Source organism: Emydura macquarii, unplaced genomic scaffold (genome assembly GCF_026122565.2).
Source record: "Emydura macquarii macquarii isolate MOO-44397 ecotype Brisbane River unplaced genomic scaffold, CSIRO-AGI_Emac_v2 contig_2205, whole genome shotgun sequence".
Classification (NCBI taxonomy): Eukaryota; Metazoa; Chordata; order Testudines; family Chelidae; genus Emydura; species Emydura macquarii.
In genome coordinates this window covers 17,690,588-17,709,672 of record NW_027132342.1, presented here as the reverse complement: position 1 = coordinate 17,709,672, position 19,085 = coordinate 17,690,588, and the positions used below count along the sequence as shown (strand labels likewise).

General features: G+C 46.2%; 1 protein-coding gene across 12 annotated transcripts in view; it reads right to left on the bottom strand.

The window, feature by feature from the left end:
• Window positions 1-19,085, bottom strand: part of TNRC6B (trinucleotide repeat containing adaptor 6B) — a 203,461-nt gene that overhangs the window by 163,298 nt on the left and 21,078 nt on the right. For all 12 annotated transcript variants that reach the window (XM_067559532.1, XM_067559534.1, XM_067559539.1 and 9 more), the window contains exons 2-3: window positions 17,032-17,104; window positions 13,369-13,456 (exon numbers count right to left, since the gene is read on the bottom strand). In XM_067559532.1, coding sequence (XP_067415633.1) covers window positions 13,369-13,456; window positions 17,032-17,104 — 161 coding nt within the window. The remainder of the gene's footprint in view (window positions 1-13,368; window positions 13,457-17,031; window positions 17,105-19,085) is intronic.

The window sequence follows — 19,085 nt, the reverse complement described above, 5'->3', positions numbered from 1 at the left end:
CAAGGGCCGTGTACCAATCCCCTGGGTCTAATGCCAGAATTATGGAGGCTAGGGAAACCATACAGAACTTGATACGTCTGATATATCTATTCAGATGGCGGAGGTCCAGGATCGGTGTTAGGCCGCCCTTGGCCTTGGGGATCAGGAAGTATCTGGAATAAAATCCCTTTCCCTTTGCCCCCCCCCAGGACCTCCTCAATCGCACCTAGGCTCAGGAGCGAATGGACTTCCTGAATGAGTAGTTGCTTATGAGTGGGGTCCCTGATAGGGGATAGAATGGGAGGGGAGTCCGGGGGAAAAGACATAAGCTGAAGGGCGTAACCCTTGAGGACCACCCCAAGGACCCAACGGTCCGTAGTAATCGATTCCCAAGCCTGATAGTAAGGCCGAAGCCTATTTTCAAAGGGTGGGTCAAGCTCCCGGGGAAAAGGAAGAGCGCCACCCTCATAGTCGCTGTCAAAAGCGTTTATTACCGTTGCCACTCCCGGTTTTTGCGCCATGCTGCGCCCGCGCCGAAGAGCCCTGCCGACCACGGCAGTTAGGCCCTCTGAAGCGCTCCCGCCCCCGTCTCTGCTGAGCAGCCCTGGGGGCTTGTCTTGGCGGGGGAGGTGATTGCCTTTGTGCTGGGGGCGAGACTGGCGCCTGGACGCCTGAGGGGTGTATAGCCCTAAGGACCTCAGGGTAGCCCTAGAATCTTTAAGGCATGTAATTATCATCCGTCCTCTCTGAGAAGAGGGCGGAACCTTCAAATGGGAGGTCCTGGATGGCTTGCTGGACCTCTACCAACAACCCTAATGCCTGCAGCCAGGAACATCGGCACATTACTATGGCAGAGGCCATTGCCCTACCTGCGGTATCTGCCGCATCACTGGCGGATTGCAGAGCTGCTTGGCCACTGCCTCACCCTCCTGTGCCAGGGTGGCCAGGTCTGCAGCTTGATCAGCAGGAAGCGCTGAGATCAGACGCTGCATTGATACCCACGGGTTCTGATTATATTTTCCCAAGAGGGCCTGATGGTTCGCCACTCTTAGTTGTAAAGCGGCCGTGGAATAAACCTTGCGGCCGAAGAGATCTAACTTCTTCCCCTCCTTATCTTTGGGGGTACTTCCCTGACCTCCCTGGTGATCTCTTTGGTTTGCCGAATCCACAACTAGAGTCCCTGGGAGGGGATGATTGTACAGGAACTCTAAGTTTTCCTTCGGCACATAGTACTTCCTTTCCGTTCCCTTCGATGTTGGGGGAACAGAGGAAGGTGTTTGCCAAAGGGCCTTCACAATTTTCATTACCCTCTCATGTACTGGGAGGGACACTCGAGAGGGGCCTGAGGACCCCGAAGGGCCAAAGAGGGGGTCATCCTCCTCTGACATCTCCTTAAGCGGTAGCCCCAAATTGGAGGCTACCCGCTTAAGGAGGTCTTGGTGTGCCCAGAAATCGAAAAGGGGCGCTTTATGGTCCCTGGACGTCCCTTCATCCGGGGATGAAGAAGAGAACGGGGGACGGGCCCTGTGGAGGGACCTTCCTCCAGGTCTGACTCCCTATCAGAAGGGAGTTGTGGAGGCAGCTGTGTCGAGAGAGGTTGGGGCTGTACCACCCCAGAGTGCAGCGACTCAGCAACCTGACCAGGCTGAGCAGTCCAAGGTCCCCAATATGGCCACTGCCATGGCCTTTGCGGCTACCCTGACATAGGTGGCTGCTGGGTGTCCACATATTGTCTCTTGTGGCTTGAGCCGCCAGACCGTCTCTTGCGACCTTTCAGCGGGGAACGGCTCTGGGAAGAGGAAGAGGACCGGTGCCGACGCCTACGGTGTCTCCTTGAGGAGGATCGGCTGGAGGAACTGGTGGACCTCCTGCGTCTGCGTCCCGACCGTTTGTAGCGGCGCTTCCCACTACGGGACCGGGAGTGACGGCTCCTTCGGCTGCGTGCCGTCGAGGCGGAACGGGAACGCACTGGTTTTCCCGGTGCCGAAGTCAGCGGTGCCGCGTAGGTCGGTGCCATCGCTGGCGCACATGCCGATGGCGGAGCCGCAAACATCGGTGCCGGCGGTACCGCACCCCCCGATGCTGGTAGCCCTGGAGGTACCGTGGACTGGCCCATTAAGGTGGACCACGCCAGGGAGACGTGTGACGCTGCTGACAGGGCCGGCGTCGTAATTGGTCCCAACATCGTCTGTGCCGCAGTCGGTGCCAGAAGAGATGGTGCCGCCGCTGCCGGGGCTGAGGGGACCTCGGGGTCGACATTACTCGGTGCCGCCCGGGTTTTGCTCGGAGAGCGATGCCGTGACCTCCCCTGCACCGGAGAGCTCGAGCTCAAGCTGTGGGTGGTGTCAGAGTTGGCGCTGACACTTCTGCGCCGGCTCTTGGTGCCTCCTGACCGCCCTCGGTGCTGAGGCGCTCGACGACTTGGAGTCTGAGCTTGGAGGGGATGCGCTCTCCACCCTCCTTGGCCGTCTGGGTGAGGATGGGGAGCGATGTTTCCTCCACCCATCAGGGCTACCCAGCGTAGGTTTGCCCCGAGACGCTAGTCCCGCGCCCCTCGGCCAAGGGGGGGACGGAGATGTAGGCAAGGCCAAGAGGGCCTTTGCCGCGACGAACGCCTCCGGCGTCAACGGCCCTTGCAAGGGCACTCCCCCACTTCCAGGAGTCGGGGGAGGCTCCCTGCGAGGAGACACCGGTGCTGGAGGAACCTCCACAGCACGTGGCTGGGGTAGCTCCTGAGCTTCTCCCTGCTTCGTTGGTCGCAGGGAGGAGTCCATGGAGGCGGTACCGGACCACTTTGATTTCTTTGGCACCGAAGGCTTCGGTGCCGTTGTCGGTGCCGGCAGTGCGCTCTGCACCGAGTGTCCGCTCGGTGCCGGTGATCTTGATGGCTCGGAGGCTGGACGGAGCACAGACTCCATGAGCAAGACCTTCAGCCTGGCGTCCCTTTCTTTTTGGGTGCGGGGCTTGAAGGACTTGCAGATTTTGCATTTCTCTTTGCGGTGCTGCTCTCCGAGCAGAAAGAAGGAACTGGGGACCCGCGGGGCCAGCAGCGCCCTTTATACCGCGACATGAGCGCGGCACTCCAGGTGGCGCCTGAGCTGGCCCTGCGGGCAGGCTAAGGGAAAAAGGTTCCGGGAATCTGTGCACGGGGCACGCACACACCTAAATTGGAATGCATATGAGCAATCACTCGAAGAGAGAACTACTGTACCCATTTCAGGTGTCTGATTTGTCTTGCGTACCCCAAGTTTTGCTTCACTTAACTACTTGCTTACAAAATCAGACAAACGTACAGAAGTGTCACAGCACCCTGTTACTGAAAAATTGCTTACTTTCTCATTTTTACTATATAATTATAAAATCAACTGGAATATAAATATTGTATTTACATTTCACTGTATAGTACATAGAGCAATATAAACAAGTCATTGTATGAAAAAGACAGTTACTTACCTTGTAACTGCTGTTCTTCAAGATGTGTGTCTCATGCCCATTTCACTATAAGTGTGTGCACACCTCCGTGCATGGTTACCAGAACTTTTTTCTCCTTAGCAGATCCTGTAGGGCCGGCTTCAGCGCCCCCTAGAGCCTCACACACATGCCGCAGTATATGAGGCTCTGCCGGCCCTACGCCCCCTCAGTCCCTTTCCGCTGATTCCGGCAGCGGGGATGGGTATATGTGTGTGTGTGTATATATGTGTGTGTCATGGAATGGACATGAGCAATGAATCTCGAACAGCAGCAGTTACAAGGTAAGTAACAGTCTTTTCTTCTTCGAGTGCTTGCTCATATCCATTCTATTATAGATGCCTCACAAACAATACCTTGGAGGTGGGCCAGAGTTACAGATGAGCTGCCTGCAGTACTGCTCTGCCAAAGCCTGCATCTTCCCAAGCCTGCTGGACGATGGCATAGTAGGATGTGAAGATATGTCCTGACTATCATGTGGCAGCTCTGCACATGTCCTGCATGGGCACTCTCGCTAGGAAGGAAGGCTGTAGATGAAGCTTGAGCTCTGGTTGAGTGTGCTGTGATGATTCCCAGAAGCAGCACCTTTCACTTGCTCATAGCAGAGCTTGAGGCAGGAAGTTATCCACGATGAGATGCACTGGACGGAGACAGGTAAGCCTTTCATCCAATTAGCCACCACAATGAAGAACTGTGTCAATCTCCGGAATGGTCTTGTGCACTTGATGTAGAATGCCAGAGCCCATCTTACCTCTAGCAAGTGCCTCCTCCTCCGACCCCTGCGGTTTGGGGAAAAACACAGGGAGAAAAATATCTTGGTGATAATGAAATTGGGACACCATGTTGGGCAGGAAGACCGGGTGAGGCCTCAACTGAATTTTATCTTTATAGAATACAGTAGGGGGGACTCCAAGGTCAGCGCCCTAATCTCAGAGATCTTTCTTGCCGAGGTAATGGCCTCCAGGAAGACCACCTTCCAAGAAAGCAGGAGCCGAGGGCATGAAGCCATAGATTCAAAAGGGTGCCCCATGAATCGTGAGAGGACCAGGTTGAGGTCCCAGGGAGGCACCAGGTCACAGACCTGCAGATAGAGCCTCTCCACCCCTTTCAGGAACCTAATCGTCATTGGGTGGGAGAAAAGTGATCTCCTCTCCAAAGGCTGGTGGAAAACTGATATAGCCGTTAGGTGAACCTTCAGGAAGGCCACAGCCAGTCCCTGGAGCTTTAGCTGTAGCAAATACTCCAGGATTGCCTGTACTGGCGAGAGACTAGGCAGGATACCCTGGGACTCTGCCCAGCAGGTAAACCACTTCCATTTAGCCTAGCACGACCTGCGTGGAAGGCTTCCTGCTACCTAGCAAGATTTGCTGGACTTGCGCCAAACAGGCCCACTCGTCCATGCTCAGCCACAAAGCCTCCATGCTGTGAGATGTAGAGAGTCCAGGTCTGGGTGCAGCAGGCAACCGTGATCCTGGGACAGGAGATTGTGCCATCTTGGAAGTTCCAGAGGAAGGGCAATAGATAGGTCCAGCAGCATGCTGAACCAGTGCTAACGCGGTCAGACCAGTGAGATTAAGATAACTCTCTTGAGATATTTGTTGAGACGACGCAGGTCTAATAGGGGTCTTAAACCCCCTTTTGCTTTGGGAATGAGGAAGCATCTTGAGTAAAAGCCTCTTTCCGTCACATCCAGTGGGACACAGGCTGAGGAGGGTCTCTACCTCTTGCATGAGGAGTTGCTCGTGAGAGGGGTTCCTGAAGAAGGACGGGGAGGTAGGGTTGTTGGGAAAAGTAGACGTAAACTGGAAGGCATAGCCTGCCAAGACTATGCCAAGGACCCAGCGGTCCAAGTTAATTTTGTCCCATTCAGAGCAGAAAGGGGCTAGGCGGTCTAAAAAGTGGCAGGAGGGATCCAGAAAACAGGCTGGGACTCCACCCTTGGGCGCACCATCAAAATGGCCTCCTTTGGTTGTCTGACCGCCTAAATGACCCTCCTGGGGGGCTGAGGCGGAACCTGGAAGGGGATGGCGTCTCCTAGACCCCCTATTTCTGTCCCTCTGTCTATAGGGCATGAACAGCCGTGGCTGATACCTCTGTTGTTGCTGGCTTTGAGGACATGATTGATGCCTAGGGGTCTCAGGCCTAGGGAGCAGAGCATGGCCCTCGAGTCCTTCAGACCATGCAACTTCGCATCCATCTGGTCTGAGAACAAGACTGACCCATCGATGGGGAGGTCCTGGATGGACTGTTGGACCTCCTGAGACACCCCCAAGGATTGAAGCCACAAGCACCTGCACATGCAGATGGCAGAGGCCATGGTTCTGCCCACTGAATCAGCCGCGGCCGAGGACACCCTCTTCCACAATAGTGTTAAAGTCCAGTGCCTGGTCCTAGGGCAGTGTGTCTGCCAAGTGCTTCAGTGAATCCCACAGGTTAAAATTGTACCTGCCCAGGAGAGCCTGCTGATTGGCAATCCTTAACTGTAGGCTTGCTATTGAATAAGCCTCTCTCCCAAATAGGTCTAGCTTTTTGTTATCCTTATTTTTTGGTGTAGAACCAGGCTGCCCCTGTCCACCAGGGTCCCAGGGGAGAGGTGGGTAAACAGGTACTCAAACCCCCTGGCTGGGACATATTTTTTCCTCGGCCCCTTTAGATGTTGGGGCAACCGATGAAGGGGTCTGCCACAAGGCCTTCACTATTTTCAGAACCCCTTCATGCACAGGGAGAGCTACCCAAGCTGGAGCGGCCGCTGCCAGGACATTAAACAAACTGTCCGATGCCTCTTTTAGCTCCTCCACCTCCAGCCCCAAGTTGGAGGCCACCCTTTCGAGCAGCTCCCAGTGTGCCCTAAAACCATCCAGGGGCACCGAGTGACCATGGGAGACCGCTTCATCTGGGGAGGGGGAGGAGGACTGGAGGGGCGCGGCGGGAGGTGGCAACCCTTCCCACCGACAAGAGGTCCCCAGAGAAGTCCCTTCCTGTGGGTTCGATTTGTCCTCTGAGGGCAAATGCTGGCCCTTCTCCGATGCTGGTGGCATTGTCGGCACACCTGAGTACTTGAAGGACTGCAGTCCAGGCCCCACTGGAAATCCCCAGGGTCCACAATACGGCTATTGGGGAGACCACTGCCCTTGAGGTGATCCAGGGGCTATGCTGCCTCGCCTGGCGGCTGCCACCCAGGAGGACACCGAAGCACTATCCGAAGACCACAGTGGGGGTACCTGGGAGGCTCCCGCTATGCGGTACCAAGGCAGGGCAGAACAATGACCCAATCCATGGGTGCTCCATCACTCTGGAAAGCAGCCTCTCAACGTTGATGAGCTCGAAGATGACGAAATCCGGTGCCAGCGCCTGTGCCGCGACCGGTGCGCAGTATCGTACTCTGATGTTCTGGAACATCTGGAGCACCGTCTGGGTACCAAGGACTTGCGGTGCCGCTTGCCTCTTATTTTCAAGTCAGTCTCTGGTGACTGGGTTTGACACCGTCTCGGTGTGGGCGACCTCTTCAGTACCGGGGAGTGGGAATAGTGTTGAGTTCCATCTGGGGAATGGTGCCCGGACAGGCGCCACCTTCTGGGGTGGACTTCTCCTGGTGCCGGGGATCATGACTGGCGTTGGGAGAGCGACCTCGTTCCCTGCGTCAATGCAGAGCGCTCCGGCAACTGGGACCTGGAGCAATTTCTAGGGGAACGGTGCCGTGCCGACTGCTCCACCCTAGGCAACTGGCTCATTGGAGACTTCCCTCCCCCACTGGGGATCTCCTGAGCCACTCAGGGGGTCCTAGCGCGGGCTTCCCCTGTGACACTGGCCCCTTCTCTCTAGTCGGAGGACAGGGCAGGGATGGTGGGGTCAAGGCCAGCAAGGCTCTTGCCACCTGAAAGGCCTACGGTGTCGACAGCGCCGGTAGGTGCAGAGGGGCCCCCCCACTCCCAGGAGTCAGGGGAGGCTTTCTGGCTGGAGACGCAAGCTTCAGTGCTCGACCCTGCCTGCTTAGACAGTGTGGGGGGAGTGTCCGCGTTCCGCGCGCTGCTTCTTCTTTGGTACCAGAGATGCAGTCCAGTGCCGAGGTGGGCCTGGTGCCGACGGTGTACTCTGCACTGATGCCATGCTCGATACGGAGACGGAGCAGGCTGGTCTGGAGGCCAGTCTAAGTGCTGCCTCCATGAGTAAGGCTTTTAGGCGGATTTCTCTGTCTTTTTGAGTCTGGGGCCTGAAAGTCTTGCAAATCTTGCACTTAACCTTTCGATGAGTTTCCCCCAGATACTGCAGGCCGCTATCGTGGGATGACTCAGCAGGAAGGCCTTCCCACAGGAGGCACATGGTTTGAAGCCCGGTGACCGGGGCATGCCCCACTCCCGGCAAAATCCCAGCCGGGACTATCCTAAGTGCTAACTACCACTATTAACAGTACTTAAAGTCCTATCTACCTAACTAACACAACAACAAACGATTAAAGTTGAGATTAAGGGGAATTGATCACTTGCGATGCAAGCAGGAACAGTTCCAGCAACCATCACAGGTGGAAAGAAGGAACTGAGGGGGTGTAGGGCCGGCAGTACCTCATATACCGCAACATGTGCATGGGCCTCCAGGGGGTGCCGAAGCCAGCCCTATGGGGTCTGCTATGGGGAAAAAAGTTCCGGTAATTGTGCATGGAGGCGTGCACACACCTCTAATGGACTGGACATGAGCAAGCACTCGAAGAAGAATTTTAGTTTGTACTGACTTCGCTAGTGCTTTTTATATAGCTTATTGTAAAAATAGGCAAACATCTAGATGAGTACATGTACCCCTGGTTGAGAAACACTGTTTTACACCATTCTATTTTTTTTAAATGAAAAACATCATGCAGCTCCAAGTCAAAGGCCTTACATATGTCTAAATATATTACCCTTATCAATCAAACTTGTCATCTCATTAAAAAAAAAGAATTAAAGTTAACTTGACAGGATCTATTTTCTATAAATCTGTGTTGACTGGCATTAATTACATTACCCTCCTTTAATTCTTTATTAACTGAGTGCCGTATCAGCCACTCCATTATCTTCCTTGGAATCAATGTCAGACTGACAGGCCTGTAATACCTGGGCCATTCCATTTCCCCTTTTTAAAACTTGGCACAAGATTAGCTTTCTTCCAATCTTCTGGAACTTTTCCAGTGCTCTAAATCTTATTGAAAATCGACACTGACAGTTCAGCAAGCTCTTTTAAAACTCTTGGATGCAAATTATTGGGACCTGATGATTTTAAAAGGTCTAACTATAGTAGCTTCTGTTTAACATCCTCCAGAGATACTAGTGTACTGGAAAGAGTGTTTCATCACCATATGATGAGACCGCATCATCTGTTTTTTTCCCCAAATACAGAACAGAAATATTTATTGAATACTTGTGCCTTTTTTGCATTTATTATTGATAACGCCATAGCATATCTCAATCTTGTTAGTTCATTCCCCTTCTTCCTAAACACCAGCTCAGCCAAGTAGCAAAACTCTGTTTTCTTAGACCCCCTTCCCAAAAAAATGTTTACACTTTTGCTTACAAACGTCATAATTTTCAATTTCTCAGATGAAAAAAATTACAGCTGCTAACAAGCTAACCTTCTATATGTCCTTTAACATGAACTGACCACAGTGACTTAGCCATTTGAGAAAAAAATCTAAATATGGGTGCATGTATTTTTTCAGTTCCAACATATTAAAGGGGATGTAAATGGTTCTTGACTTAAATCAAAAAGAATCCTGACCAGTACTTTAAAAAAAAAAAAAAATCAAGGTGACCCAGTCAACCGGATACTAGAAGGGTAGCAAAACTGGAGTGAAACAAGGGGTAAGGACAGGAAAGTGACAAATGAGAGAACAGGTGGTTAACTGGAGAGGAAATAAAGCAGCAGCAGAAAGATTTACAGGAAAGTTTCTCAAAAGAACTTAATGTGCAGTATTGTAGGGTAAAACAAAAGAAGAATAAGGGCAAGTCAATATTTCCAGCTTAATTTTTTTTGGTTAATACTCACTTTCATCTGCCTTGAAATGGCAACTGTAAAGGGCATTGAAAAGCTGCCGAGTCATCACAGTTTCAGTTAGCACCTCTCTTTATGTCTTCAGCTGAAATGCTATTTTGTAAATACGTATGGCAAAACTCTGAATCATGAGACATTCATACAACTGCCAATAGACATACCATTCTCTCCTCCCTTTCCTATCCTCAGCAGAAGTATCATACCACTATAACAAACACTGAGCTGACACTTTGTTTACAGATCCTAGAAGGCCCTGCACTTCAATTTTAGCCAAAAAGAATCAACAAGTAGGTTGAACTTGCATTTTTCCCCCCTTTTCCCACAATCCCAAATGAGCAACGCAATCCAGAAACGCACTGCTACACATCACAGGACTATTTGTATCTCATAAAAATCAAAAAGTGTCCTGCTCCCCTTAGAAATCTCAAACTCTTATGAATTTGTTTTAAATGATAAAAACAACATTTATAAGCATGAAAAAGGTTACAGCAGTTATCATAAAACAGTTTAAACTCTGTTGCTCAACAGATTTGTAGTACAAACAAAAAATCTTCTGCCAATGCTGGAAATACTCTAAAGATACTACTATTTGAATTGGAAATTTTAGTTTCCTCCTGTGAAGCATTATGGCAAAGGAACAATTGAGAACTACAGAACAGAAGTGTTGTCTACACAGTAATCCTGAACAGCTGGACTAAAAATAGTCTAAAGATCAACTGTAAACATCTAGTCCAATACTTGTTTGATTTTCTTTTTTAAATAAACCGAGGCTTCTAATGGAAAGCTTCTGAGTATCCATTTAATGGCATAAACATATTACCTTAAAACTAGAGCAGAAATAGTTTTATAACCCTAAGAGCTGTTTTCCAGTGTTCTCAAGTATTGGGTTCATTTAGAAACCTTGATTTGTACATTGGCTTTTTTCTCTCTGTATGGCACTAGCATTGGAAAACTGCAGATATTGGCTGTCCTCCTGATCCGGATATCAAGTCAACAAAAAGATAATTTTCTGATAGTGTGTGACCAAGGAGAAGAGCAGAGTCTTAAATCACCGAATGAATTAACAGAGAAGACCCATGAGACACTAAGGCCCAGCAACAACTCAGATAAGAGAGCATTACAATACGTTAGTATTGTAGTTTTAAAGAAAGAATCAATCCACGAAACACGCTCTCCACTATCACATATGACTCACAATCCTTTCTCCAAGCATATGGGAGAGGGAGTGTGGCAGGAGACTGTGACCACTCTGGAAATTAAGAACCTTTATTCATGGGCTCAAAAGAGATTTTTTTTTAACGTCAGGAGGATGGTTGCAATGTGGGACTTTGAGAATGGTGGGGGGAAATGGAAGGATTCTAAAGATTCCAGACATGGATACATAGGACCCACCAAAGCAGTGAAGAAGAAAAAAAGTACTCAAAGCCATTGTCCAGAACTACAAGTCCCCATAAGTGTTACAATATTAGCCTTTATTTAAAACTGAATGCTTGGAGGGGAAGGGGGGGCCAACGGCGGCAGGGAGGGCAGAGACAATCCAGAGCAAATGTAGACCAATATATAGATAGATACTCTAAATGTCATGATTTTGGAAGAAGTTATTTCCATACCACAAAGACACTTCTCCAGAACACTGAGAATGAGCCTAGCACAAGACTGAAGCAATAATGAACAAAGAGCCATACAATCCACTTTGTTCCACAAGGATTCTCTTATTTTTCTTGGAAGTGGAATTTTTTTCCTATGATAAACAACCCTGTTCCTTTACATCTGAACACATGTAACTAAACAATACATAGGGCTCACTTAGAATACAAAATAGGGGTGAGAGAAAATAACTAGCATTCAAATATTTGTAGATACCAAAGACAAATTTAATATGATACAAAGATGATACAAATGGGAGGACGACAGACTGAAATCAAGAGGAAAATTTAGATCAAATTCAAATGAATGGTTAAAAAAATAGTCCCCCAATTGAAGGGAAGAAAGCCTCATACCTACAATCATTTAAAATGAGACTAGTCAAAGCACTAGAAAAAAATCTATTTTAGTAAACACTCCTGCCCTGTGTGTGATGGGAAAAGGGTCTAAATGTTCTAATGGGCTTTTTCCCATTTCTGATATATGCCAGTACTGAATGGCTCTCTGAACAACAAAAATCAGACTTCAGATGCACATTAACAAATCTCCTAGTTTCTTTAAATGGTAACCAGTTGATTCAGCCAGCAACGTACATGTTCAGCGATACAGAATCTCTCTAGAAATACAAACACTCCTTTTAAAATCTGACTCCATTTAATTTTTAGAGGCTTTTAAAAGATATTTGGGGGTGCAGAGAGGAAGCAGTCATTACCAACCCCACTACCACAATTAAATGTACTACAGAAAAGCTTGATTTCATAGTAGGCAAAGACACTTTTCAAACTAGGTAGCTCTTTCACAGTCAGCCTCCTCATGTGTACACAAAAGATACATTCTTTTGCTTTGTTGAAAAATAAGCATTGATTGTGCTCAAACAGAAAGCTAGAGTGCTTCTAGAATTAGTAGCTGATTTCACCATCCTGTTTCCCTTCACATCTCCCCAATGAACTTTCTGAACTAGCAAAATCCCTCTGAGCAAGGTATTCAGCTGCCTGGGTCAATTACATGCACCACTGTTCTGGCCACAGTTTGTAACATGCTACAGTATTCATTGACTAACTCTGCAGTTTAGCAATCCCTCCTCCCAAAACCATTTAAAAGCCCTTTGTCCCAAGCATTTTCCAAGAAATTCCATAGAATCACCATAGCAGCTCTCTTTATACTAACAGACAATCACCTAGAGGTAGATGTACAGCTCAGATCTTTTGTCATTCTGTTAAGGTATGCAGATGTGAAAAAAAACAAAAATGTATCTCAGTGAAACAATAAAACCTGCAAAAGTTAGACTGTTTTTCCAATCCTCAATAGGGTTGTCTTATTCAGACTTAGTCAGAAGGTATCTAAAAATCTAGCACAAACAAGCAAATATGAATTTGGTTGTGGCTGACATTTAAAATCGAATGCAAAACAATTTACACATACTTGTAGCAAAGTGAATATTAAATTAGCTTGCACAGATTATAATTTTTAGGACAATAAAATATAGCTGGACGCCTATGTAACAGTATGATAGTCAGTGTACCATTCCATTACACAGAAAAGCCAAGGTCATTTGTGAAATTGGAACACCTGCATCTTGGGCTAAAGGACGTAGCTCTTTAAAGAGAAAAGGCACCATCCTCTCTTTCTTCATATCTACCCAGTGCACTTTCTAAACTAGCAAAATCCCTCTGAGCACAGTATTCACCTGCCTGGGTCAATTACACCACTACACTACATTACACGCACCACTGTTCTGGCAACATTCAAATTCTCACTGAAGGGCTTCTTGTGCAATGGTGCATCTCTGGAATCAACTACTACCAAGGAGCGAGGGTGTGACTTTTGTGGAAAAAATCCACAGAGATAAAGGTGAGAGACGTTAAGTAAAGGAATATTTAAGACTCAAACACCTGCATATGGATCAGCTTGTAACACATATACAATGACTTTGGGACCTGAGGGCCCAATTGTCTAATGTTTTTCAGGCTGGAGTAGGGGCAAAGAATCCGCATACTAATTCTTCCAGTTCCAGTAAAAGGAATAAGATCATTGAGAAGCTCAGTGTTTCTTTTAAAGAGTGTCCTCTTCCCCCTCCCCCACCAGACATTCCTATACTGTGCATGCAGATGACATATACATACTGTATTAATACTAGTTTTGTTCAAGTCTACTTTTTAAATATAATCAACTCAGAAGTTAGTGTTCACCAGGTCTATTCCCTGTCTCAGCCAAGAAAGCTCCTGCTCAAGCAACGTCCAGCTGCAGTATCACACTGACCTTGGGACTGCTTTCCTCCAGTATTTCTCCCTCATCGGTTTGCATGGGAACAGAATCTGTGCAAAACTGCAGAAATGCAAAATAGTGCCTATAAGAAATAAAAGGAAGGAAAAAACATTTTAAAAAATACAAAAAGAAGGGTTTGCCATCTTCAACGTTTTTGCTGGAATCTCATACGACACCACAAATACTGAAAGTCTTGGCCTTTAATCAGACAACATACTATATACAACAGGCCAGACCTCAGTCAATGACTTGCATTCAGGACAAGAAGATAACCAATTTTGCTTTCTAAATAGAGCAATATATCCAGCAGGAGCACATTACTATTGGTTTTCAATTTAAAAGTGTCAGAAAGAAACAGTTGAGAATTTACATAATCGTTGTATTCACTCATTTATAAAAAAAGCTGTGCTCAGCAAGGTATAATTACACAGACTGTAAGTCAACAAATCTCTCACTAGAAAATAATCCAAGTACAAATACCAAAAACCAGCTTCACAAATACAGTATAGAGGAATATTACCCTGGTTACCAGGCTAAACAAAAAACCCCATCAGTTTCTTTTCCATCTTACCTTACAAATTCTTACCTTAGGGAATTTGTCCCTGTAATAATAATAATATTTAAAAAAAAAAAAAAAAAAGATTTGAGGGCCTAGATGGCTATGGGGATTGATACAAAACCGTTCACCTCTAGGTCACTGTTTCAAATCCAGCCTAGGACAGTAGAGTCCTATGTTTCAAGCACCCAACAGCTATATAGATTTTTTTGTAATCAGTTTGATGGTCTCCATGCAGTTCCCCCAGACAAGTGTCCGCATCACAAAACCTCCCTCTATAATTGACAGAAACTGGCCCTATTGATAGCAGACTCAGAGGTCAGGGACTGCATGGGCATGGAGAGTGAGCTATCCCTCTGACCCTTTGAGGCAGTCCTCCTAGGTCAAGCTGAGGTATATTAGTAGGGCAGTGCTGGGAAGCTTGCACTGCCACTAGCAATTGTGTATGCAGTTTGTAGATATCCGACAACATTCATGAACTCTAAAATCACACACAAAATTAAAGGCACATTAAAAAAAACAAAAAGGTCCTGGGGCTGAAAAATGTCACATACAATTCACTGAATTTCACAGCCAAGAAACTGACAAAAAGTTTAGTGTTAGCACACTCATACAACAGATGCACTAGATTGTTTCTTACTAGGATTTACGGGATAGTTTTTTTTCCCCCTTTTGGGAGAAAAAGGGATAGGGATGAAGTGGAAGAACATTGTCCTACCTTTCTCCCTCCACCACAACATGGGCAATGATACAATTTGAAAAGAAGAAAGGGACAACTGTTAAGGAAACTTTAGTTCTACGGCCTGAGAACCTATTTCCACAAATGCTAAGCAAGTGTATGTACTTCTACAAAGGCTACTGTTCACTGGCCACTGTTCCACACAAGTGGGAGGCGCAACTTTTTTCACAATAGGAAAAAAAAAAAAAAAAAAAAAGACCAGTTATTTAACCTACAGTAACTGTGGTTCTTTGAGATGTCCCACTGTAGATGCAAATGCACCTAATGCACCCAAGATCAGTCTTTTGAACAGCTGTATTTGCTGGGGCACACATGCCTCCTATACAAGAGCATAAAGGTTACAGCAATCATGACTCTCCCTCAGTTCCCACACAATTGAAAGCCCATGTTTGCTGAGGACTCCAAAAAGAGGAGATGGAGAGCAGGTTGTGGGATCCACACTGACTAGAACAGCTCAAAAACACCCTTATTATAGAATAAGTATCCTTTCTCCTTTGCTCTGTGTTGGTGTCCATCTCAGTGTAGTTTACAGGCAAGAAGTATCCTCTGGATTCTGGGACTAAGGAGTTACTGTTCAACTAACAGAGCTGAAACTGCAGTATTGCTCTCTGAACTTGGCATCTGACCTAGTAATGAAGTCCAATGCATACTGTTTGATACAGTCGGTTACTCCATGTTGCTGCCTTGAAGATTTTAGATATGGGTACCTTTCTGAAGCAGGCAGGGGATTTGCTTGAACTTTCGTATAATAAACCTTGATGTTCAGTGGGAGACACACACCAGCCAGCAGCAATGATTGCATGGTGCACTTTGATATCCTCTGATGAGATGGCCTGACCTTTGGAATAATGCCACAAACAAAATAGTATGAATGGTCTTGATCCAGCCAATGTAATACAGTAAAACCCCCAAAATATCCACAAAGTGTAACTTCTCTCCTGGTGCGGAGGTCATCAGTACTGAGGCTGTCAGTACAGAGGTCACCAGAGTCGAGGCTGTCAGCATCAAGTTTGTCAATGACTGCTCACTCCTTTTCACTGCCAGATCATGGAGTACATTGCCTGCTTGCAGTGGTGCTAGATGACTTTTTTACTTCTGTTTTTGTGGTCACTGTCTCTTCTGAGTCCAAAGTGACCCTTGTGGATTGGTCCAGTAGGTGTATCATGAGAAGGGTCTCTCTGACATATGGGTCCTCGAGGAGAAAGACCAACAAACCAAGCATCTGTCTGAATTGTGACTTTACTCCAGGCAGAAGAGGCATCTAATGTGCCCATCAGTCTAGGGGATGAGGTGGTCATCATAAAATGGACAGATTTTTAATCCAGACAGCTTGGTGTCCACTGAGCAGGCAGCTGTTGGAACAAAGACACTCATCCCACTGTACCAAGAAGGGGCAGTAAATGGCATTAAATTTTTTCCTCCCAAAACTAATCTGACTGCACATGCCAACAACAATTAGATATAGATTAAGGAGAAGAACAATGTTCTTTACAGGAGAGCTGAGGAAAAATACAAAGGTTGTGAAGCTGAAAGAGTAGCAGGTCAGATGCTCACCAAGTTCTGTCTTGCTACTACAGGTGGTAAGAGGGAACTGAGGGAGGGTCACAGCCACTTCACCTTTAATGTCCTCGCACAGAAGCACAAGGCAGTACAAGGCACATGCGTGACCCCAAAATATACTGCTATTCAAAAGACTCCAATCTCACATACAAAGCATGTGTATACCTACAGTGGGATCCATACTGAAACATACTCAAAGAAGAGAAGTGAGTTCCAAGTCCATGGTCCTGTCATTTTATAAATAAAACTGTGTGTAGTTAACTAGTTACAACACAGTTGTGTCCAAATCACGCTGTAACAGTTAAAGTTGATTTTTCATCCATTTTATTCCCTTAATATTTGGTTTTGTCCATGTAAATAGGATCAAATTGTTGTGTCATAATAGACTGCTATAATTTTACCATTCTGAAGGGCAGAGTCTCAAAACTTTATTTTATATATGAAAAAGACATCTATTTCTCCATTTTAAAGATGGAGTTGATGGTTTTTTAGAAAAATGGAAGAAGTGCCTGGAAATATAAAAACCTGAAGTATACCTGCATCATCAGATGGGATTATGTATTCACTATTTCTAAAAGGTCGATGTTCTTATTGCAACTGAATTCACTGCCAAAAATACCACAGTACACATCTTTCTCCAACAAGAATTAAAAACATTAAGCAATTACAATTGGTCTTACACCCAAACCCACAAGAAATAAGAGAGAGGGAATATGCCAGTCAACTAAAGGTTAGCATAGGTTAATTCTCCTCTCCACCCCCCTCAAATTCCAAGTATCTATTGCTGTTTGGATGATTTTACCTTTGACAGTTTCCTAGGGCTGCTAAAGCCCACAAGGATCCGTCCTGGCTACATTCAGTGCAAAAACAAAACCCTGAAAGAAAAGAAAAATATATAATCAGCTGTGGTTATCACTAGATCAAAATACGTACAAGCGAAAGGCAAACTTCGTTCTGAAGATAAGCAACCCCTCACTTCCAAAATGATTTTTAAAAAGTTTACTCACATTACAAGGGAAAACAACTGCACAGGTAAAAACTCACGACTGTAAAAGGAGGTGGGGTGAGCTCTTTTTACTCTATTCTGAGTTTTGTCTGCTAAGTAATGGAATAAACCTCTCGTCCCCCCTTTGCTCCCTCATCATTATGCTCCTTTACCCCAAGCAAATTGCTCTTCCAAGCCAATAATTTTGCATGCTACAAAAAAGTATGTTTCATGATGGTAAGAGTACCACAATGGACTTTCACGGAACAGGAGTTGGAGTATGACTGGAGATGCAGGCTATAAAAGCAGGTAGACTTAAGAAAATACTGATGTTATAATACTAGATTATTTACTGTTACACACGTTTATAAGGCATCCATCACCACAGCGTCTGGGTGGACTTAATAGATTTTTAGGTCAAGAACCATGAATACTTCCCCAAAACTGGAGAACTCCTACTTTTTAAGACCTCCTCCTCCTCCCACAGCATTTAATCTTTTCTTTCTCACTTACATACACCCCACTCCTCTTGACTAGGAGAACTGGCCAGTACAATAAACGTCAGGGATTTCACAGCCTGACACTAATGGAAAACCTGAACAATTATGCATCTTACAGCTGCTGCATAAGAAGGCAAACTCAGAACCACTTCAGGCAATATATTTCAGAAGTGTGGATCTGCCACAGAAGTCAACCAGTTCCTGAAAACTCCACCTTTAGGAAAGATAGCTAATTGTGTTTTGTGAAGAGCTGATATCATAACAGTACATAAGGAAAAGCTGATCGAAATTACTGGGACCATTTAGGGCAGGTCTCACAAATTTGTACTTGTCCATTTGCCTAGGATGAATAATTTTTTTGTAACAGGTGAGTAAAATATCTTTTTTTCATTATCATCAATCACCCAGGCAAAGGGCAAGTAAAAGTGGATTTTGAGTCTGTGAAACCACATTTTCATGACAGTTTTGCAAGACTGACAAAGGGTTGTAGAGACCATAAACAGCATCTCAGTTTTCACCCAGAAGTGAACTAGCAGCCACGGCAAATACCAGAGCATAAATGTGTAACATGCTTATATCAATCTTCCTTGCAGCTTCTGAGCAGTCCCCAGGGGTAAACCCAGGTAAAGTACATTCCAGTTCTATAACACTGAGGGGACAAAGGCATCAATAACCAAAGTCCACCCCGAGACAGAATACTTTTGTTAGCCAAGTATAAAAGGAGTTTTGAACTATGGCTACTCTGTGGGAACCCAGAGCAGAGTCTAGTAAAACATCGTGAAACACCTCTGCAATAAGTAAGTAAATACCCTCAGCTGAGAAAAAGGTCAGTATTTCCTACTTAATGTTTCTCCTTGCCAACAAACACTACCATCGTCGTGTCTGGACTAAATCTAAGCCAAGTGACTTTCATCCAGGCCGCTTTGTTTCAGCCAGACATTAGGATAACAGGGAAATGGTTCCATCTGGACCTAATGAAAAGGATCCATAGAGGCGAGAGGGTCATCCACTCGGTAGCCCATCATGTTTCACAATCTCCCCCAGGGACTTTACATACACTTCGGACAAGTGAAAACGGAATCTTCTGGAGTGCCTCCACTGAAAGTGATCAGAAAATAAAGCCACCACATTGCACAACTCCCAGGGATTTCACAGAAAGGAACATGTGGAGGCACTTCAAAGCAACACTGGCAGCAGCACACAATGATAAATATTAAAGGCTACTGATAGACCTAAAAGCATCGGTATGCATGCCTGACTTCTATTCACTGTCCAATGATGCTTTCAACCTACCAACAAGACTAACGCAATTTTAGGGTCATACCTAAGTTTAAAAGCTTGATTGAATGGGATCCAAAGTTGGAGGACATC